At 43.7% G+C, this 24,192-nt stretch overlaps 1 protein-coding gene across 1 annotated transcript in view; it reads right to left on the bottom strand.

Annotated features, from left to right (window-relative positions):
* BFSP1 (beaded filament structural protein 1) overlaps positions 1-20,570 on the bottom strand; it is a 44,800-nt gene extending 24,230 nt beyond the window's left edge. Inside the window, exons 1-2 of the mRNA XM_054996472.1 lie at positions 20,200-20,570; positions 16,981-17,041 (exon numbers count right to left, since the gene is read on the bottom strand). Of these exons, the coding sequence (XP_054852447.1) occupies positions 16,981-17,041; positions 20,200-20,570 (432 nt within the window). The remainder of the gene's footprint in view (positions 1-16,980; positions 17,042-20,199) is intronic.
* Between the last annotated feature and the right edge of the window lie 3,622 nt (positions 20,571-24,192).

Raw genomic sequence — 24,192 nt, 5'->3', positions numbered from 1 at the left:
TAACCGGAACCTTCTAAGCCAACAATAAGCCATTTGCTCAACGTTTCTGCACTCGTCGCAGTTCCTATTGAGAGACAGATCTGTGGCATAATGGTGAAATTGTGAATCTACTGGTCCACTGATATGGAAAAGGAATAGACAATTTTCATTAGTGCAGATTTCTGTAGATAACAGGGGACAGGGGACGGGGGACCCAACACCTTGTTTTAAAAAATGTTTCAGTGGTATTTGTTTGCCATTTACAATATACCTGGACAGACTGAACTGCTGTTCACACATCATCTTCCCAAGCAGAAAGGAAAAAATTGTCATTATATCACTTACGGGTTTCTCTTGTAAGTGACATAACACTGTAGTGTTGATGGTAGGGGGTTTTTTTGGGGGGGGGGTAAAACCATAGAGTTTCTGGTGATTCCTAGAGCAGCATGATGTCATTTTTGGGTTTTTCTCAGAAATGATATAACACTGTTGAGTGACAGCACATACCCCCCGCTCTGACTCTTGCCAGAGTCTAACACTTCAGAGGTTGCCAGTACTAAGTTAGGGGACTTGAGTCAACAATACTGGGGAAAGTGAGAAGAAAATAGAGCTTGGTGGTCTAACACTGGTTGCTAATAGATTGTTTCATTAAATATGCCTCCTTCCAAGTCTGCAATGTGAAGAAAAACAGCTAACTTTTAAACTGCAACTGTCCATGAAATATCTTGGGTATTTGGCATTTTAGTATTAATAATTTCTTGAGCCATGTTTAGAAATAGAGAATGTTTGCAAGAATGTGTGAAAAGCGAAAGCAGGCTGAAGATCAAGGACACACACACAAAATTCTGGCCCCAGAACAGCTTGTTCCACTCCATTCCTATATGCCGTGACACACACGTTGTGCTTGAACCTTTCTGTGTAGACAGTCTCTTCCTTTCCACCTCCCACCCATATAGCAAGACAGGGAGAAACACAAGAGACAGATGGAGCCGATGAGCCTGGCAAAGGTGTCAACAAGAAATATCTGGTCCTGAGCAAGAAAGGGGTACACTTGCATTTTGGCGGGGGGGGGAGGATTAAAGAGGGGAACAGAAGGCCAGAAACGCTGTGACATCATCACCCCTACCAGGGAGGGGGCCAAAAGGGGGCCAGAGAGAGTTGTCCTTAGGCTTGCTCAGAAAAATAAAATTAAAAACAACATCACTGACACCGCTGTGTCACTTACAGGTACAACCTGGAAGTGATGAAGGGTAGCTCTAGGAATCACTGGAAATTTTATAGTTTTATTACAGATTTCCCAGTGATTCCTAGAGCTACCCAGAAATGAAGTAGTGAAGTTGGCAACACCACTAATGTCAGATACAGAGCCCCTTGTCCCCACCCCCAGCCTGGTGTGACCCTGCTTCTACTTTCCAACACCAGCACTTGAGAAGTCCTTCCTTTCATGCCACAAGGCTTGGCTATCTGGGGTGACAGAAGTGTGAATGAGCTTAGCCTAGGACACAAAAATGTTTTCAATCTAGGTGTGGCAGGCAGAGCAAGACCCACAGTGATGCAGGTTTTATAGATGGACAGCATAAGAGTGTTTGCAGAATCTTCAGCTAGACGTGACGACTGCGTAATAAACACAAACCTCTTTAGGGATGCTATGAAAATTGTGCAGCCTTCCACATAATTAAAGAAAAAGCCAGTTTGGTGTAGTGGTTAAGAGCATGAGACTCTAATCTGGAGAACTGGGTTTGATTCCCCACTCCTCCACTTGAAGCCAGCTGGGGACCTTGGGCCAGACTCACAGCTCTCTCAGAGCTCTCTCAGAGCTCTCTCAGCCCCACCCACATTACAGGGTGTTTTGTCGTGGGAATAATAATAAGAAAATGTATTGTCGGAGGCTTTCACGGCCGGAGAACGATGGCTGTTGTGGGTTTTCGGGGCTGTATTGCCGTGGTCTTGGCATTGTAGTTCCTGACGTTTTGCCAGCAGCTGTGGCTGGCATCTTCAGAGGTGTAGCACCAAAAGACAGAGATCTCTCAGTGTCACAGTGTGGAAAAGATGTAGGTCATTTGTATCTACTCAGGAGGGGTGGGGTTGAGCTGAGTCATCCTGTAAGAGTTTCCCAGGGTGTGGAATGTTAATGGCGGGAGGCTTCACTGTATCCTGAGGAGGTTCTTTTGCATCTGGATTGGTGCTTGATGTGCTAATCTTCTCCGCAGGGCTATTGTCGGGTGTTGAGTGTTTTGTTAGCCTGGTGTTTTTCAGAACTGGAAACCATGCTCTGTTCATTCTTAAGGTTTCTTCTTTCCTGTTGAAGTTTTGCTTATGCTTGTGAATTTCAATGGCTTCCCTGTGCAGTCTGACAAAGTAGTTGGAAGTGTTGTCCAGTATTTTGGTGTCCTGGAATAAGATACTGTGCCCTGTTTGAGTTAGGCTATGTTCAGCCACTGCTGATTTTTCAGGTTGTCCAAGTCTGCAGTGTCTTTCATGTTCTTTTATTCTTGTCTGGATGCTACGCTTTGTGGTCCTGATGTAAACTTGTCCACAGCTGCAGGGTATACGGTATACTCCTGCAGAGGTGAGGGGGTCTCTACTGTCTTTTGCTGATCGTAGCATCTGTTGTATTTTTCGGGTGGGTCTGAATACTGCTTGAAGGTTATGCTTTTTCATAAGCTTTCCCATCTGATCAGTAATTCCTTTGATATATGGCAAAAACACTTTTCCTGTAGGAGACTGTTTTTCCTTGGTTGTTTGATTCATCCTGGGGTTGATTGCTCTTCGGATTTCATTTCTGGAGTAGCCATTTGCCTGAAGTGCGTGGTTTAGATGATTAATTTCCTCATTGAGAAAGTGTGGCTCACATATCCGTCTTGCACGATCCACTAATGTTTTCATTATGCCTCTTTTCTGTCGGGGGTGGTGATTGGAGTTTTTGTGTAAGTACCGATCAGTGTGAGTTGGTTTCCTGTAGACCCTGTGACCTAACTGAAAGTTTGCTTTGCGGATGACCAAGGTATCCAGGAATGGGAGTTTTCCCTCGATTTCTTTCTCCATTGTGAATTGTATGTTCAGGTGGATGTTGTTGAGATGATTCAAAAACCCCATCAATTCTTCCTCCCCATGGCTCCAAATGATAAATGTATCATCCACAAACCGGAACCATACACTAGGTTTGTGGGGTGCTGATTCTAGAGCTGTTTTTTCAAAATGTCCCATGTAGAAGTTTGCTATAACTGGGCTGAGTGGGCTCCCCATGGCCACCCCATCCATCTGTTCATAGAATTTGTTGTCCCATTGGAAGTAACTGGTTGTCAGACAATGGTGGAATAAGGCTGTTACATCCTCTGGGAAAATCTGGTTAATAAGTGCAATAGTGTCTTTTACTGGAACCTTGGTAAACAGGGATACAACATCAAAACTGACAAGTATGTCTTGTGGATTGAGTTTCAGAGAACTGATTTTGTTGATGAAATCTGCTGAATCTTTGATGTAAGACGAGGTTTTCCCGATGTGGTCCTGCAGGAGATCAGCCAGATGTCTAGCTAATTCATATGTCGGTGAGCCAATGGCACTCACAATGGGTCGGAGTGGGACTGAATCCTTATGTATTTTGGGGAGAGGAATACAAAAGGAATACAGAGGAATACAAAAAGAAGATTAAGGAACTCCTGGACCCCTCCACCTACAAAAAACTAAAACGAGATCCCACTTGCAAAATCACCAGGCTAACAAATGCGCTGATCAAGAATTCCTCACTACATCCCGACACGCACAGAAAACTATGCAAGACTGAAGCACAGCCACCTAGACTATATGGACTCCCCAAAATACATAAGGATTCAGTCCCACTCCGACCCATTGTGAGTGCCATTGGCTCACCGACATATGAATTAGCTAGACATCTGGCCGATCTCCTGCAGGACCACATCGGGAAAACCTCATCTTACATCAAAGATTCAGCAGATTTCATCAACAAAATCAGTTCTCTGAAACTCAATCCACAAGACATACTTGTCAGTTTTGATGTTGTATCCCTGTTTACCAAGGTTCCAGTAAAAGACACTATTGCACTTATTAACCAGATTTTCCCAGAGGATGTAACAGCCTTATTCCACCATTGTCTGACAACCAGTTACTTCCAATGGGACAACGAATTCTATGAACAGATGGATGGGGTGGCCATGGGGAGCCCACTCAGCCCAGTTATAGCAAACTTCTACATGGAACATTTTGAAAAAACAGCTCTAGAATCAGCACCCCACAAACCTAGTGTATGGTTCCGGTTTGTGGATGATACATTTATCATTTGGAGCCATGGGGAGGAAGAATTGATGGGGTTTCTGAATCATCTCAACAACATCCACCTGAACATACAATTCACAATGGAGAAAGAAATCGAGGGAAAACTCCCATTCCTGGATACCTTGGTCATCCGCAAAGCAAACTTTCAGTTAGGTCACAGGGTCTACAGGAAACCAACTCACACTGATCGGTACTTACACAAAAACTCCAATCACCACCCCCGACAGAAAAGAGGCATAATGAAAACATTAGTGGATCGTGCAAGACGGATATGTGAGCCGCGCTTTCTCAATGAGGAAATTAATCATCTAAACCACGCACTTCAGGCAAATGGCTACTCCAGAAATGAAATCCGAAGAGCAATCAAACCCAGGATGAATCAAAGAACCAAGGAAAAACAGTCTCCTACAGGAAAAGTGTTTTTGCCATATATCAAAGGAATTACTGATCAGATGGGAAAGCTTATGAAAAAGCATAACCTTCAAGCAGTATTCAGACCCACCCGAAAAATACAACAGATGCTACGATCAGCAAAAGACAGTAGAGACCCCCTCACCTCTGCAGGAGTATACCGTATACCCTGCAGCTGTGGACAAGTTTACATCGGGACCACAAAGCGTAGCATCCAGACAAGAATAAAAGAACATGAAAGACACTGCAGACTTGGACAACCTGAAAAATCAGCAGTGGCTGAACATAGCCTAACTCAAACAGGGCACAGTATCTTATTCCAGGACACCAAAATACTGGACAACACTTCCAACTACTTTGTCAGACTGCACAGGGAAGCCATTGAAATTCACAAGCATAAGCAAAACTTCAACAGGAAAGAAGAAACCTTAAGAATGAACAGAGCATGGTTTCCAGTTCTGAAAAACACCAGGCTAACAAAACATTCTATCCCCGACAATAGCCCTGCAGAGAAGATTAGCACATCAAGCACCAATCCAGATGCAAAAGAACCTCCTCAGGATACAGTGAAGCCTCCCGCCATTAACATTCCACACCCTGGGAAACTCTTACAGGATGACTCAGCTCAACCCCACCCCTCCTGAGTAGATACAAATGACCTACATCTTTTCCACACTGTGACACTGAGAGATCTCTGTCTTTTGGTGCTACACCTCTGAAGATGCCAGCCACAGCTGCTGGCAAAACGTCAGGAACTACTATGCCAAGACCACGGCAATACAGCCCCGAAAACCCACAACAGCCAATAATAAGAAACTTTGTAAACTGCTCTGAGTGGGCATTAAATTGTCCTGAAGGGCGGTATATAAATTGAATGTTGTTGTTATTATTATTATTTTAAAAACTTCTACAAGTGGAACATCTGGTAAGCAGTAATATGTTGATCACATTTCCATCAATGTGTACTTAGGAATCTGCCGGCTCACCCAGATTGCCTGCTCAAGCCTAAAAACCTCTTGTTGGCATTGAACGCCGAGCTCACAGCCAAGAATGAATTAAATGCCATTAATACCTGAGTCATCCTGGCTCTTCCCACATGGGCATAATTATATGAATGAGCTTGGTAGAATGCCCACAGGCTCGTGATGGGTCCATTCAGACCCCTCCGTGGAAAAGCCCAGGAGCTGAAGGAAGTAAAAGACTGATTCACAGACACATGCGCTCCACAAGCATGAGAGAGGACACTGGAAACGTTATCTCCAGGGGTTGGGTCCAGCACAAGGGACACACAAGGCCTGCCCAAGGATTGCTGATGTTCCCAGCCCCCTCCCCCGCCCCCACCCCCCGCCCCCCACGTGAAGTAAGGCTGAGAGACTGTTGAGGGGAGGGGGCATAAACGACCCTCTTCTTCCTCCTGACTTCCCTGAAGTCAAAAGGGGCTGCAAGGGGGACGGGAAAGGCAGGGAGGTCAGCAACCGTCAGCACTTTTGACTGGCAGATCTCTGGACCCAAACTTGGATCTCTAAGCAGGGATTAAAGTAACCAGAACTTCCGTCCTTTAAAAACCCAGAGAATTCTTCTAGCTCGTCTCAGTCGGGATCAATGAATGAAATGATTACCTTGTGGAAATCGAAAGCTGTAAAAGGGGGGGAAGGTGGAGAGGTGGGTGTGGCTCATCAGTGAAGCGTCCAAATGCAGTCCAATGAGAGCAACCAAAAAAGCAGAAGGTAAAGATTTGCCATGGCTAGAGAGGGCTGGATAGTTATCCAGCAATGCTGAACCTGTGGCTTTGTATGGAGTTAGGCAGATTGTGAGAAGGAGGGCAGGAAAGGATGAGCCCCTGCGAGGCTCTCAGGGCCCTCCCTTATATGCCCCCTGCCGCTTTGGGGTCAGGAAGGGATTTCCCCACAGGCCAGATTGTCCGGGTGTCCTGAGGTTTTTCGCCTTCCTCTGGGCATAGAGCAGGAGGCAGTGGGGGAGGGGGGGAGCTGTGAATTACCTGCACTGTACAGAGCGTTGGACTAGATACCCATCGGGGTCCTTCCAGCTCTATGATTCTTTGATTCTAACAAAAGGCCCTTGATGACACTTTCAGCAAAGCAAAGATTAAATCACAAACAATAAGAACATCTTGTAATTACCGGTTGCCCAGTATATGGGATATAATCAGGTTTCTGAAATCATTCCCTGCATGCAATGAGTGCATGCATTGTACAGGTGGTGACCAGTGGTGTAGTTAATTAATTGACAGTGCTGGATTTAATCATCACCAGTATTGGCTACTCAGGCCGGCAGCTGCTCTCTGGCATCTCAGGGTCTTTCACCTCTTCTGCCATCTGACCCTTCTCTCTCGCTGGAGTCGTGGGGATGGGACCTGGGACTCCGTGTAAATACAGCAGATGCCGAGGCTTTAACGGCCCCAAGTAAAAACAATGCTTACAAAAGCCAGTTCACTTCACAGGACTCGTTCTCCTTTTGAAAACCACTTAAGGCATTTTGTATGCTAATTTTGTTATTTTGGTTTTGAAAGATAGATTCGAATTTTGGAAAAGATGAAAAATTCAACAAGCTTGGTACTTTATTGCTTTAATGACCTGTTGGATTTGATGAGATTGTACAGCTGTGAAAGCAGCCATTGACTGGTAGATGTTGTTTACCCATCCACCATGTAATCATTTACAAAGCTAACAATGGCTTTCCCGAACACCCACAACTATGCTCGGAGCTTTGCTGCTTCTGACAGCCGGTGCACCTTTCCCTGTTCGCTGGGGATCTGGAATGGCCCTGGACCCTTTTTGCTTTTTTTTTTTGCATTTGCAGATTGTGGAAGAACAAACAGACTGGGCCATTTTGTTATTTATTTAGACTGAGGTCTTAATGTTCTCTAGCACCAATTGCTTTTAATGGCTCGTTTGCATGTGGCCACTGTGATAATTGCATGAAACCGTTTGATGTTTACCATTTGAGACAGGTCAGCCTGTGTCAGATGAAAGCCAATGGGTTTATATTTGCAAGCAAGGGAGCCATTAGTTACCACCAGCGCCAACTCATTTTCATGTTCCTTTTACCCTGTTTTTTCACCCGCAAGATGCAACAGACCCTGCTACTATCTAGCACAAGCATTCACAGCACATATTTGGTCGGTGAGGACTTAGGAGAGAGGTGGGGGGAGCGTTGAACCAACAGATGTCCTTCTGCAAGGAGAACACCCACATCCGAAGCACTGGCGGTCCCACCAGCCAGCTCAGTGTCTACGGAAATTACAGGGCGATCGTCATCTGCAGTGGCTTCACTCTAAGCCCACTGGTTTAGACTGGAGTAGCTGTGCGTGGGACTGTGCTGTTACTGTGGTATCTTACTATTAGGGTTGTCAACCTGCAGGGGGGGGGGGGATCTGGAGCTCTCCCAGAATTTCAGCTGCTCTCCAGATCAGAGGGGTCAGTTCTGAAGAAAATGGCGGCTTGGTAGCCTGCCTTCCCCCATCCCTGCTGCCAAACCTCCCGCAGCCTCCTAATTCAAAGGCAGCTGGGCCATCCTGCGCCCCACTGAAGTCCAATCAAAACTGACACCCATTTCTAATAAAGAGAGATAAAAGATGCCAACATAGCAGAGGTCAAATATGATGGAATGTAAACAGATGGGGATATTTCATGACGTGTTTGGGGAAGGGCTACACAAGGACAAGAGTTTTGCACAGGATTTTAAAAAGATGGCAGAATAAGAATAATATATAATGGAGGGGTCCTGCAAGGATTTGTGGGGGCGTCTCATTTCCCCCTCCCCCACCATGTCCTCTTTCCCCTCCCTGGCTGCCCCCATAGCCGCTCCCTTTTTCCTGCTTCCTTCTCTCCTTCCCACCCACTTTTTTTTTTTTTTTGAAAAATTTTTATTGGGTTAGAATCCATTATTTCCACATTTACATTCAATTTTCCCCAATTTTTTCATCTCTAACCCCCTCCCTTTCCCCCCCCTTTTTGTTGACTTCCAACAGCTTTCCAACCCTTTGTCCCCTTTCCCTTACTTTTATTAGCTTCCTCTATCTAAAACAAATATATATTCTCCATTATTCTAAGCAGTACATCCTTAACTATTTTTAACATTATATGCCCAAACTGTAAGCCTTTGTTTCCATCTTAGATAAACAATTTATCCCAATTTTTCAATTTCAGGTATTTCTATATATCATAAACCATATAGATCATACATTCGTTTATATCAAACAATTTGACTTATTCTCTATGTATATTACTCATTCTATCTTTTTATAATAGTTCTATATATCTCTCCTCACGTAGTCAATCAATTTGACCCATCTATATCTTCAGACATTCAGTTTGGTACAAAACTTGTCAGAAAAAAAAGAAAATATTGTTAGTTAATCGCTCCTTATATTTAGTCCTTATAATTAATTATTTTCTCTATGTTCTGTTTGTTAACCTATATATATCTATATATATGTCAATCTATTAATCTGACTGCTTATTAATTCACATTTATCTCTTCTCCCCCCGGTAAAGTCTCCCCCCTCTACTTCAATACTTCAGTAGTTCTCAAACTGCCACAGTTTTCCTCCCACCTCCCATTTCTTCTCCAGGTATTGTTTCAGCTTCTCCCAGTCTGTGTTGAACTGCCCTGAGTCCAGATCTCTCAATTTTCTTGTCATCTTGTCCATTTCAGCCATATACAGCAATTTGTAAGTCCAATCTTCAATAGTTGGCACTTCTTGTACTTTCCATTTTTGCGCATACAAAAGTCTAGCTGCTGCTGTCATATAAAATATCAACGTCCTGTGTTGGGCTGGAATTCCCTCCATTCCCAAGTTCAGTAGCAGGAGTTCTGGGTTCTTATTAATTTGAAATTGTAAAATTTCACTCATTTCTCTTATTATTTCCCCCCAGTACTGCCTGGCTACCTCACACGACCACCACATATGATAGAGGGAGCCCTCATGCTTCTTACATTTCCAGCATTTATTAGAAGTATTCAAATTCCCTAGCGCAATCTTCTTTGGTGTCATGTACCAACGATAGATCATTTTATGAATGTTCTCTTTGATATTAATACATGTCGTTGTCTTCATTGTAGTTTTCCACAAGTATTCCCATGCCTCCATTGTTATTTCTTTATTAAAGTTTATAGCCCATTTCACCATTTGTGTTTTAACTATCTCATCCTCGGTATACCACTTCAACAGTACTTGGTATACCTTGGATATTCTTTTCTTATCTTCTTTAAGAAGGGTCTGCTCTAGTTCCGAATTCTCTATTCGTATACCTCCCTTTACAGAGTCCGAATTATATAAGTCTCTGATCTGTCTATACTGGAACCAATCGTAGTTAGGTGATAGTTCCTCTTGTGTCTTTATTCTAAGTTTGGATGCTTCAGTTTTAGTTATTTCTTTATACGTTAAACATTGTTGTTCATTATCAACAGCTCTCGGGTCTATCACCTCATATGGAACCACCCACAAAGGGGTTCCTTCTTGTAGATAAATTCTGTACTTCTTCCAGATTATGTATAGACTTCTCCGAACAAAGTGATGCAGGAACATCGAGTTGACCTTTACTTTGTCATGCCATAAATATGCGTGCCATCCAAATATTTTTTTATATCCCTCTAGGGCTAATAGTTTCTTGTTCTTTAATGTCATCCATTCTTTCAACCAAACTAGGCAGATTGCATCATGATAAAGTCTCAGATTGGGCAGTTGCATTCCGCCTCTTTCCTTTGCATCTTGTAAAACTTTCACTTTCACTCGAGGCTTCTTGCCTGCCCAAACAAAATCTGATATTTTCCTCTGCCATTTTTCAAATTGTTTGGAGTCTCTGATGATTGGTATTGTCTGTAGCAAAAACATTACTCTTGGTAACACATTCATCTTAACTGCTGCAATCCTACCCAACCATGACAAATTCAATCTATTCCATTTAATCAAGTCTCTCTCTATCTGAGTCCATAGTTTTTCATAATTGTTTTTGAATAGATCTATGTTCTTTGCAGTTAATTCGACTCCCAAATATTTCACTTTACTTGTTACTTCACAATCCGTTGTTTCCATTAACAATTGTTGTTTCTGCTTAGTCATATTTTTGCATAATATCTTTGACTTCTTTTTGTTAATGAAGAAACCTGCCAAGTCTCCAAACTCCTTGATCTTATCTATCACTCTTGGCATGTTCTCCAATGGGTCCTCTACAATTAACATTATGTCATCCGCAAATGCTCTGACCTTGTATGAATAGTCCTTTATTTTTATTCCACGAATTTCATCATCTTGACGTATTTGTATCATCAGAATCTCCAATACTAAAATGAACAACAATGGAGATAACGGGCAACCTTGTCTTGTTCCTTTACTTATCGTCAATTTCTTGGTCAATTCATCATTCACCACAATTGCTGCAGTCTGGTCTCTATAAATTTCCTTAATTGCTCTGATGAATCTTTCTCCCAATTGTAGCTTTTCCATAGTGGCAAACATAAAGTCCCAGTTTAAATTGTCAAACGCTTTTTCAGCGTCAACAAAGAAGAAACCAACCTCTTTGTCACAACGCTTGTCATAATATTCAATAGCATTGATCACTGTCCTTAAGTTGTCTCTTATTTGTCTGTCTGGCAAAAAGCCTGCTTGTTCCTCCTCTATGACTTCCGAGAGCCACCCCTTCAATCTCTCCGCCAATATCTTCGCAAAAATTTTGTAGTCATTGTTGAGTAGCGATATAGGTCTATAATTTTTCACATTAGTCAGGTCTTGGCCCTCTTTTGGGATCAATGATATATTCGCTTCACTCCAAGTTTCTGGAATCCTTTGATCCCTTAAAACCCCATTCATCACCTCTTTTAGGAATGGTGCCAGTTCATTAGCCATTGTCTTATAGAATTTAGCCGTAAGTCCATCTGGCCCTGGCGCCTTTCCTAGATTTGCAGATTGTATTGCCTTACTTATTTCCTCGTCAGTTACTTCACTATTCAGCTTATTTCTCCAAGCTTCCGAGATTTCTGGAAGTTTGGTTTTCTCCAAATATGACGCTATTGATTCTTTGTTTACTTCTTTTTTATTATACAGCTTAGCGTAAAATTTATAAAAGGCTCTACTAATGGTAGCCTGCTCCAAATACGTTTTGTTATCTTCGCAAATTTTATTTATTATCTTCTTTTCCCTTTTCTTCTTCAATTGCCATGCCAGGTACTTCCCAGGTTTATTAGCACCCTCAAACGCTTTTTGATTCAGTCTTTTGAGATTCCACTCCAATTCTTTATTGCTCATTGCTGTTAGCTGTTCTTGAAGTATTTTAATTTCCTGGTATACCTTCTTTTTCCCTGGTCTCTTTTTTAGCTGTGTTTCTTTGGCTTTTATTTTCTCCTCAATCTCTTGTCTTTTCTCCTCTTTCTTCTTTCTTGCTCTACCATTTAAGTCCATTAGTATGCCCCTTACAACCGCCTTGTAAGCATCCCAAACTTTATTGGTTGGTACTTCTTTATTCACGTTGTATTGTATAAAAAACTTTGTCTCTCTTCTCAGTATTTCCATATTCTCTCTTTCCTGTAACAAGTCCTCATTTATTCTCCATGCTTTCCTTTTTCTCTTTTTTCCAAATTTCCACATAATTGGGTTGTGATCTGAGCCTACCATAGGCATTATTTCTACCTCCTTAGTCCATAATGCTAAGTCTTTTGAGGCCCAGATCATATCAATTCTTGATAATGTAGAATGCCTTGCAGAATAAAAAGTAAACTGTCTGCTTTTAGGATATTCTCTCCTCCATACATCTTCAAGAGTCTCTTGTTGAATCAACTCAAAAAAAAGCTTTGGTAATAGTCCTCTTTTCTTTTGTGCCGTTGTAGTCTTTTTGTCTAGTTCCAAGTCTGTCACTCCATTGAAGTCTCCAGCAAGAATTATCTGGTCGTATGCAAGATCGTCTAAATGCTTCCTTAAATCCTCAAAGAAGCTTTCTTTTGCACCGTTAGGTGCATAAAGTCCGACTACCAACACTCTCTTTAAATTCCAAATACATTCCACTGCTACAAATCTAGCTTCCACATCTCTCATAACAAATTTTGGCTGTAGCTCCTCTTTTATGTACAACACCACTCCTCTTTTTTTCTTGTTGGAGGCCGCTACATATTCTTTGCCCAATTTTCCAGATTTTAAATATTTTACATCCTGCTTTCTGATATGGGTCTCTTGCAAACAAACAATGTCACATTTTTGTTTTAGTAGCCAGTGAAAAGTATTTTTCCTCTTATTCGGTGAGTTTAGTCCATTTACATTCCAAGATAATACTTTACACTCCATACTCATGATCTTGTTGGTAAGTCTTTTTCATTGTCCTTAATAAATCGCTCCATCTCTCGCTCAGATCTGATGCGTTTTTTGGCCCCTCCAAACTCAAAGGACACTCCTTCCGGTAACTCCCATCTGTACCTGATTTTCATGTCCTTCAAAATCTGAATTAGCACTTTATATTTTTTCCGGTCCAATAACACTGATCTGGGCAGTTCCTTCATTATAATAATCGTCTTGCCATCAATCTCCAATGGATCTTGAAACTGTTTTGTCACAATCCTCTCTTTCATATTTCGTGTTGTAAACTGCACAATCACATCTCTTGGTAGTTTCCTCTGGGTTGCTATTCTCGAATTCACACGGTATGCCACATCTAGGATAGCCACAACTTCCTCCTCCTCCTTCCCCAGGTACTCAGCCAACACCTCAGTCATCTGTTCCTGCGCTGACTTTCCTTCCACTTCTGGCAAGCCACGAAAACGTAGCTGCTTCTCCATATGTTTAGTTTCTGCAACTGACATTCTCCCCTTCACCAATCTCATCTCTGTTTGTTGCGTGTCTGCTAAATTCTCCATCGCGTCTTCTACTGTTTTAACTCTCTGCTGCGTTCCTTGTAATTCACTTCGTATTGTTTCCATACCTTTTTTCACTTCTGACAGCTCCGATTTTACTGTCTGTGTAACCTCTTTAACCTCTTTTATCAGCTCCAATTTCGTGTCCTTAAGTTCTTTAATCATATCTAAAAGTTTTTTGTCCAGGTTTTTATCCAGGTTTTCTATTGCCGATTGCCACTCTTTTTTTGACATCGTGGGGCTTGCTTTAGCTCGCTCCCACGAATCCGCTCTCTTCCTTAACTCCGTGGCGTAAAATTTAACGTTTTTCTATTTTAAATGTCCCGGTCTTCTTATAGAAATTAAGTTTTAAAGAGTCCAAAATGTCGGGCGTCTTTTCTCTATGGTTTCTCTATGATTTTGTAATCCAAGATGGCCTACTTCCTCTTCCGCTGAAGCCGCGACCCTTCCCCTTTCAAAAATGGCGATTCCCTACTTCCTGCCCTCCAGCAAGGGCCGCTTCTCTCCAGCCACTCTATTGTTATTACGCACTTCCTGTCTCCCGTCTTCCCACAGCAGATCTCGCGATGGTGTCTTTTTCTCACAGCTCCAAAGCCACAGGTATTCAAAACAATAGTCCCATTTCTTTAATAACTTCTTTAAACTTAGTCTCTTTTTAAATTCGATTCCTGCCGAGTCTTCCCCTCCTTTTCACTAGTCTGTTGCAGTTTAAAAATCTACTTTTTTTCCTCTCTGTTTTTGTCAATCTGTCCCGTCTCAGAAGATAATGATCTTTACCTTCTCTTCACTTTTCTCGGGTTGTAATCGCTGTTTCGATTTTAAGTTCTCCTCTCAGCTTCTTCCCCCAATCGATGCTTGGGTATGTAGGTCTTATGCCAGCCGAATTGGCCCCAAAACTGCCGCAGAGATTATAGCCGACCCGTCGCAAGGTGGGACCTCAAGGATCGGGGGGAGACTCGCTGTGTAGAGCCCCCCCTCGTCCGAGATCTAGCTCACCCTAGGGTCTTGAGCGTTCTTTGCCTGCTCCCCGCCTGAGAGCAGTCGGCCGCGGGCTATTTTCACCCCGCCGGCCGGTTAAAACGGCAGTCCGGTCAGCTCCGCAAGTGGAGCTGCGTTAGACCTCCATGGATCCCAAACAGGAAGTCCCTTCCCACCCACTTTTATCTGCACCCCGCCTTCACCCCCCGCAGCCTTCCTCGATGGCCCCGTTGCAGGGTGCCGGCTGAGCCAGGCCCAGTTGCATTGTGGGGGACTTGCAAGGACTTGCAGGCGTACTTCACTTTTCCCTGTATCCCCTTCCTCATACTATCTCCTCTTCCCCTCCTCCTAGCAACCTCGATAGGGTCACCTTTCCCCGTGTCCTCCTCTCCATCAAACCCACTAAACAACTGCCCCTCCATCCTCATCTCTATTTACTAATTTACTTCATTTATATACTGCCTTTCTCCACAGAAAAGCTCACATCACTAGCCTTTTCTCCATATTATCCTCACAACAACCCTGAGAGGTAGGCTAGGCTGAGCATGTGCAGCTGGATGTAAGTCACCCCATGAGCTTCCACAGCAGATTTGATAGGTTTGGCGAAAGGGATTGCCCTTCTGAGGCAAACAGTTTGAAGTAACATAAAGAGGAGCTGCAGTAGAGGCCCCAGAGCATTTAAAAGGAAAAGAATAGGTATGGCCGTAAGATTTGACACTCCTGAGGTCAAAGCAAAAAGTTGTAAGGAATCATCACTCAAATGCCATTTAAGAAAGGGCCACTGCCAAGCTCCCTCAAAACCCCACCAGCACTGCAGTAACAGCTTAGTTTCAGCCCTCCAGCAGCGGTCCATGCCACCAGTTCCTTCTTTCCCCCATGCCACCCGTTCCGGGCTGCTACCAGCTGATGGTGGCAAAAGAAGAGACAGTGGGTGAGGTAGCACTGCTGACAGGGCCTAACTTGAGTGGCCCCTGCAATGTTGCTATGCAGGAACGCTCAGCTTGGATTGTTCCTGGGTCATTTAAACTTCCCAGTCCACCCTTAAGCAGATCAGCAGAGTCAATATGTAAGATGAAAGCTGGTGTATAAGGTACTAAGGATTGGCCGGGGTTCCTGGAGGTTTGCCTTCCTCTGGGCATAGAGCAGGGGTCGCTGGGGGTGGAGGCGAGAAGAGCTGTGAATTTCCTGTGTTCCACAGGGGGCTGGACTCAATGATCCTTGCGGGTCCCTTCTAGCTCTATGTTCCCATGTTTCGAACCACTCAGGACAATGATCCTAACAGCTACCCACTGCTTGCACCCTGCGAGGGGGTGATCCAAAAGGTCTTGAATGGAACTAAGGAAAACAGGGAACTTTGTTGAGATCATTATAGGCGGTTTAAGGAACTTTGGAAGTGGGGGACAGTAAGAAGAAAAGGGGAGAACTTAAGGCCAATGCAGTTTCAAACAGAATCTCTTTTTGTAGTTTGTAGAAGAGAGGGGGGTGGGAACCCGTAAGGATCAACTGTAGGATAAAAATGAAAACACGAAGATTAGCCCTCAGAACAAAGAAAAGAAGAAAAAGAAAGAAATCTATTTTTTTGGCATAAAAGAAGATAAGGGAGCAATTTAATTTTGCAGCATCTTCTTAAAGAGAAAAGCCTTTTCTAAAGATATAAGGAACCTTTCAAAGACAGCGAAGCAAAGATTTTAGCCCCCCCCCCCCCCTCGACTGGCTTATTTCTATAGTGTGTACTTCAAAAAAGTACTTCATTTGAAAAGAAACCATTCTCAAAGGGTTTCTTTTTTTAAAAAAAAACCTTTACTGTGGAAACTTAGCTTGTGCAATGTCAGTGTAGAATGCATCTACTCCTTGAAAGCGGCTATTGTTTTGTAGGCACCGGTTGACGTACGAAGTCTACTTTTCTAAGCAATCAGGACTTCCCACTGGCCCGTTGCATTTCGGATCCACATGCGACCCTTTCCCAGTGGTTCTGTGTGTCCTGTATGAGCCCGTGTGCATTTGCACAGTTACTTTGGTGTTCAGATCTCAGGATTCTGTTATCCGGCAGGGCTTCTTTTTTGTACTCCAGCTGCAAGTTTCAGTGCTGGCAAAAGGCAAACCACCTCCCCAACTCCCATAGCTAACGCTGGCTTGGGAAATTCCTGGAAATTTGAGGGCGGAAGCCGTAGAGTCCTCCTGCCCAAGCAGCCCTTTTCTCCAGGGGAACTGGTCTATGTAGTCAGGGGAGATCAGTTGGCGTTCCAAGAGGGCTCCAGCCTCCAAATGGAGGTTGGCAACTAAATCACTCCATCTCCCATCCCAAAGAATAAGTTGCAAGAGTGTGGCATCCCGCTGAGTCCTATCGGACAGCATCCATATTGTCACAAATGACGAAAGAGGGAAGAAAAATCTAGCGTGTGGGTGTGTGTCTGTGGGGGGGGGGGGAGGACCACGTGGTGCCTGACACCGGCAACTCACCTTGTTAAGCCGTTCCAGGGTTGCTTTCAGCATTTGCTGGTACTCACATTCATTTCTATGCCTGCAAAGAAGTGAAATAAATCATAAATATAGATTAAAAGAAACGAGTCGCGATTTCTTTTATCCAAATACCAAAAACCAATTTCAATTTGTTAATTACTTAGTGAATTTTAAAGATTGTGAGTCCTGCCTATGGTTGCCAGTTCCAGGCTGGGAAATTCCAGGAAATATGGGGGGGGGGGAGTTTTGAGCCTAGAGGGGACAGGGTTTGGGGAGGAGAGGGACCAGTGGGGTTGGATGCCACCGAGTCCACGCACCAAAACAGCCATTTCCTCCAGCCATTTTCTACAACTGACAGACCAGTTGCAATTCCAGGAGATCTCCAGTCACCACCTGGAGGTTGGCAACCCTAGTCATACCATGCATGAGGTTTCTTTTCTTTTCCCCGCCCTCGCCCCACCAAGGGCTACCTGCATTCAGCCAGAGGATCTTTCAGGTTGCTACTAGGGGGGCTGCTAATGCCACTAATGTGCCTGACAGCCCAAAGCACCGTTTTTGGAGCTGTCACTCAAGAGTGAGCCAATCAATCGCTTGGCATGTTCAGTTCACGCTGAACCTCCATGAACCCCTGCAAAGTATTTTTGGACCGAATTTTTGCAAAGTTGCACGTGTGCAACGATACTGCCCATTCAGACTGATTAACGTCACCGGGGACCACCAAACATACAATATAGAGCTCAGAAATTGGTAGTGCCAGATCTTGAGAAAGCAGAAATGCAAGCAGGGATACAATAAGTCTGACTTAGTGCGAGCCGTTACAAGGGTCTTTTTCTTGTGCTTCTGCTTGTGCAAGAGTTCTAGTACAAGTGGAGATTTTGCACTAGATGCACTGATGGTGGTGTGATAGAGGAATCATCTCTGACGCAAGTTTATACACGTGGGCAGTGATTCTCTCGTGCACGTCCTTCAGCTCTGGAAAGCTCTGGTACCTGTATCTTGGTAAGGAGGTCAACTCCATTACACGGGAGTCCCACCACCCAAGAACAAAACACTGTGCCTGGGGTTGGATCCCCCATATCTCTTCCATCCATGGCAACACCTTCTTTAAGTAAAACTCCCCTGGAGCAAAGGGAGTCACTTTGTACTAAAGGGAAGGCATCAAAGGAAGGTGTTTTGCACCAAGGGAAAGAATCATCATTATTAGAATAGGAGCCAACCTATTGGGAGGGCAGAATTGATCGTGCGAATCTCTTCCTAGAGGACAAAACTGTATGATGTGGGTTACTTTTCTTTTAATCTCCCCTTAGCTCATGGAATCCCTAGAAGATCAGTAAATGGTTTATTTGTACAGGATTTTCTGTGTAGAATGAAAGAGGATAGCAAACATTAACCAGCAGGAAGTAGTTATAAAATGATCTATTTTTTTTAAACAGTGATCTCTTTGTGCCTTGATCCACCTCTGTATGTGCCTTGATCCAAGGCATCACAATTCCATTTTGTTATCACTAACAATTTGGTTGTCACATAAGAGTTTGCGGGGCTACAGCCCACTTCATCAGATGCATGAACTGAAGCCATTCATACGCACACATATATGTATGCATATGCATATCTGTATGTATAGACAGGCAGACACATACATAGAGGAAGAAAATTTTACCAGGTTACAAGATTATGCTCAGAAGGTTTAGTATGTGATATATCTATGCAAAATTCAAAAGTGCGGAAGATAAGCACAGCGGCCATTCCTGACAACTGTAACTGGTGATAACACAGTCTAGGTAGTTGAGTTGAGCAATTTACCGCCTGCAGGGGCTAAGAAAGGTATCCTCTTTTTAAGCATCTCTGTAGTAGCTAAGAAAGGACTTAAACTGAGAAGACACTTTTCTTAGCCCCAGCAGGCAGTAAGTTTCCTAAGGCCATCTGGAGTATTATCATCACTTGCAAATGGTCACTTCTGGCACACACAGGAGTTGTACATGCCAATGACATCCATGTCTGCATTTCATGGCCCTTTGTGCGCACTGCTCGCAATTTTTTCCTTCTCTGTGTGCATGAATGTCTGCAGGCAAACATTTCATATCACGCATCTGATAAGTGAACTCTATCCCACAAAAGCTGGTGCTTCAATAAACTTGCTAGTGAAACATATGTGCAGAGTTCATATTAAAGTAAACTGGTTATTTTTGTTGTTTCGTTTTAGACTTGTTGGTTTCAGCCAGTCTCTAAAAATTATCTTGCTTTAGGCAGGGATCCTTCTTTCTCTTCTCATCCTTTCCACGAAGAATTGTAAAACCTACAGTTTACCCAGGCATGCATACAGTTCTTAATACCAACATGACAGAATTTTGAAAAGTCCTCCTAATATTGTAATTGTCTTACAGTTTATATTTATCCCTGCCTGTGCGTCCATGTATTGGAAAGCCTGGAACCACCTGTGGAAGATGGCATAACTGCATGGGGGGTACTTCTCATTCCGTAACTGTCTCAGTGCATAGCCTTGCATTAAATGCCTTTGAAAACTGCACAGTTGAACAACAATATGCACCAACATGTGTGCTTTCTAGCTCCTAGAATGACTTGGCTCTTCATAGACCATCAATGTCAGGCTGAAAGAGGGAAGCCATACAAAGTGGGCTGTCAAATTAAGAAGACGAGGAAAGAGCCATAATATCAGAATCCAGGCAGCACCCTTACTACATTTAGGTATCCTCTGATGTTGCATTCCCTGCACTTATATTGCGCTCCTTACACACAGAGGACAACACTTGTCTTCACAACTGTACCACAGATGGGCATCACTTAAGGGACTTCAGTACCTTACTTTCCATACATAGACCTTTGTGAAGTTACAAAACAGAATGAACTTGGTCAAGACACCCTGTACTGTGTTTTAAAAGGAGCAGGAATGTAAGCGGGGTGTGGAATGGTATAGCCTGAGCTCATCAGATCTCAAAAGCTAAGCAGGGTTGTACTTGGATGGGCGAACACCAAGGAAGACTCTGCAGAGGAAAGTAATGGCCAGCCACCTCTGCTTCGCACTTGCCTTGAAGCCCCTTGGCTAGAGTAGCCATAAGTAAGTTGTGAGTGACTTAAAGGCCCATACAATACGTAAGTGCATAAGTCACAATGCAGAAAGGGTAAAAGCTATGAGACTTTGATAATAATAGACACTGTTAAGGACCACAGGGTGAGCTCCTCCACTGCTCAGCGACTTACTTGTTACGGAATTCATCCAGCATTCGCTGTGCGTCTTTTTCTTCACGTTCCAGCTTTGATCTGTCTGCGGCCAGTTCACGAACACGCTGGCGGTTGAGATCAATCTGGGCAGCAAAAGCCTCTTCTAACCCCGCCAGCTCATCCATGCGCTGGAAGGTCTCCAGCTGCTTGCGGAAAATGGCATTGCGCTGCTCAAGGACCCGAGCTCGGTTGATGTAGTTGGCAAACCGTTCATTGAGCTCTTGTAGGTTTTCCAGGCCTTGCGCTTGAGCGAGACTGCCAAATTCAGGTGATTCCGGCAGTTCTTCGTAAGCATCGGACCGCTCATACTTCTCCTTGCGCACTTCGCGCAGGTAACTGCTCCTGTACATAGTGGTGTGGGAAGGTGCTCCCGAAGACTCCCTTTGCATCTGTGTTTCTTTGTCCAGGTTGAAAGCGAAAACTTTAGTGGATTTGGAACGGAAGGTAGTGAACTCAGTTCTCCTCCTGCCACGCTTGCAATGACTTGAAAGCTCCCTGATACTCTGTAACCCTAAACTCCAGCTCTCTACTGTAGAAACTAAATAAAATCAAATTGCCCCGCCTTCTCGCTCTCAGCTGGTCCTTTTTTAAAAATGCTGTCAGCGTTTTTGCTTTCCCATCTGTTCCAATTGTGTGCGGCCCAGCTAAAGCCAAAAGGCAGGCAGCACTCTTGCTTTTTCTGGGCGGATTAGAATGCTAGAGGGAGACAGAAAACAAAAGTGGCGTCGGCTTTCCAGGACGGGTCCGAAGCATTCCGTTGTCCTTTTGTCCCTCTCAGTCAGGGATTTCTGCATGAGGATGACACACCGACAGCAGGCCAGTGTAATGTGGAGGGTTTTTCTGTTTCGAGGGTTTGGGATACCGAAAGCTATCCTAGCAACTTGGCCAATAGCCACTTGAGATGTGTTTTCGGTGGTGGCCCTTTGTACCACGGAACAGGCTCATGTTAAAATAATGTTAGGGATGAATAAGGTGAAAAGGTGAGAGTATTGTTCAAAAATATTTATTTATTAATTAAAACATTTACGTCCCACCATTCCCTTGGGGCTCAAGGAAACATTTTGCATTTTATTGCACTTTGATATTTTGTTGCTTGTCTTGTATTTTATTATGTTGTAAGCCGCCTTGAGAGCATTCAAGCTGAGATGGGGGATACAAATTTTTCAAGACGTAAAATAAAACAAAGCTGAGTTGGTCAGGAAGGCAGGTGCCACTGAACTCCACAGTCTAAAGACATTATTGAAGGCACATGTGTAATAAGAGCAATCCATTTGTTGACCATTCCTCATGCACACATTTGATAGATTTATTTATTTACTTACTTAATTTACTTTATGTGCAATAGTGACCCAAACTGGCTTACATAGTTCTTCTGTCCTCCACTCGATCCCCACAACAACCCTGTGAGGTAGGTTAGGCTGAGAGTGTGTGACTGGCCTGGGGCCTCCCAGTGAGCTTCCAGGGCAGAACAGGGATTTGAACCCGGGTCTCCCAAATGCTATCCCAACATTCTAACCATTATACCACACTGGCTCTCTAGATTTTGGACTCTGAGATGCAACACCAAATAGCAGGATTTAAATCTTTACATTATTTCACCTGATGGAATTCTTTGCATTTGAAAGACTTCGATGTCTTCCCAGTTTTTCCATTCATGTTCAATTCCAGCATATGCTCAGGTTCAGGGTTTTTTTTCAGGGGGAACGCGGGGGAACAGAGTTCCGGAACCTCTTGAAAATGGTCATGTGGGTAGTGGCCCCACCCCCTGATCTCCAGACAGAGGGGAGTTTAGATTGACCCCCGAGGGCAATCTCAACTCCCCTCTGTCTGGAGATCAGGGGGCGGGGCCACCAGCCATGTGACCATTTTCTCTGAGGGAAACCCACTGAGTTCCACCACCTCTTTTCCCAGAAAAAAAGCCCTGCTCAGGTTATAACAGCTGTAGTCTCCTTATGGTGAGGTATGCAGCACCCATTTAAAAAGACTTGATTTGTTCTGTAGAACTGAGAAATCTCAAATCATGTCTGCAGCATACCACCAGAGGGCTGTAGGAGTACAGCATTGGTCCCACAATAATAGAACGATAATACGAAAATAAAGCAGGCTTGTTGGCATATCATATTTATAATGGCCCAGTGCCACAGAGGCCAAAGGACTTGCTCCTGACATGAGAGAAGGATCATTCCTCAAAATTCTCTTTTCATATGGATATTCATATCTACTGAGCCCCTTCAGTAGCAGCAGGACTGCAGCTCTTTTCAGACATTAATGGTCCACATGTACCTCGAAGCTGGCAACCACATATAGATCCTCATGTTATCTGAAATGGACAACACATGAATTATCAGATTAAGTGCATGTGAACAAGAACAAGAACCCTGCTACACCACAGTTCAAAGTATGGTTGTGCAAAATCTGCACTGTTCAGACAATATGGCAATTGTCCGTATCAGGAGAAGGATGGGTAGCACACACTGCCGACATGGTTGATTGGCAGGTTCCCAGTACGTATGACGATAATTTGAAAAGGGCTTCAGTTTCCACCAACGCAATTTCTATCTGTAGAGCTCAGGGGCAAGGCAAAGCAACATAGCAGCTACCGGCTCCCTCATAAATACAACACCGTGATAGAAAAATGTGAACAAGTGGGAGAATTTTCTTCAGAAATCAGAGAAAAGATTCCTGAGTCACTCTGCTCAGAGAGGAAAATGAGAAAAGGATTTCACGAAACACAGAATAGTCCACCAACTTCACTTTAATGATACTGCTCATTTGGCCAAAAGGCCTTGAGCAATGCCACACTGAAAAAACAACAAACAATTTTAAAATAACCTAACATTTACCACACTTAAAATCCTTTACATTTAATTACAATCTCTGCAATAGTACTCAAATATCCAAAGTGTACAGCATTCATTCACCAAAGAGTGTGCTGCTAACGTTCCCAGTCTCACCAACTTAACTATTGTTGAACCCCAACAATTGGAGTCCAGTGTCCATTCATTTCCTCCATGGGGTGACATATCAATCAGATTTTAATCAATAGAAACACCCATCAACTGACTAGTCCACCAACAAACTCCATGAAGATTCCAGAATTCATTTACTCTGGAGTATTACCTGGTCAATGTTCTTCAAGCACTTATTCACAGAATCACAGAGTTGGAAGGGGCCATACAGACCATCTAGTCCAACCCCCTGCCCAGTGCAGGGTGAGCCTAAAGCATCCCTGACAAATATTCATCCAGCCTCTTCTTGAAAACTGTCAGTGAGGGGGAGCTCACCACCTCCCTAGGCAGCTGATTTCACTTTTGAACTACTCTGACCGTGAAAAAGTTTTTCCTAATATCCAGTCGGTACCTTTGTGCATGTAGCTTTAGCCCATTGCTTCGCATCCTACCCTCTGCTGCCAACTGGAACTGCTCCCTGCCCTCCTCCAAATGAAAGCCTTTCAGATATTTAAAGAGAGCAATCATGTCCCCCCTCAACCTCCTCTTCTCCAAACTAAACATTCCCAAGGCGCTCAGCCTTTCCTCGTAGGGCTCAGTCTCCAGACCCCTGATCATCCTTGTCGCTCTCCTCTGCAGCCTCTCGATTTTGTCCACATCCTTTGGGAAGTGAGGCCTCCAGAACTGCACACAGTACTCCAGTTGTGGCCTGACCAAGGCAGTAAAGAGAGGGACTGTGACCTCCTGCTATTTCGATGCAATGGCCCTTTTGATACAACCCAAGACTGAGTTTGCCTTTTTTGCCACAGCATCACACCGACTGCTCATATTTAATTTACAGTCCACTCTTACTCCAAGATCTCTTTCGCATATACTACTACCCAGAAGTGTATCCTCCATTCTGTATTTGTGCTTCACATTTTTGTGGCCCAGAAGTAATACTGCGCACTTGTCTATGTTGAATTGCATCCTGTTCACAACCGCCCACTTCTCCAGAATATTCTGGTCTTGTTGAATTTTAACT

Source organism: Eublepharis macularius, chromosome 1 (assembly GCF_028583425.1).
Source record: "Eublepharis macularius isolate TG4126 chromosome 1, MPM_Emac_v1.0, whole genome shotgun sequence".
Classification (NCBI taxonomy): Eukaryota; Metazoa; Chordata; class Lepidosauria; order Squamata; family Eublepharidae; genus Eublepharis; species Eublepharis macularius.
This window is presented reverse-complemented; position numbering and strand designations above follow the sequence as displayed.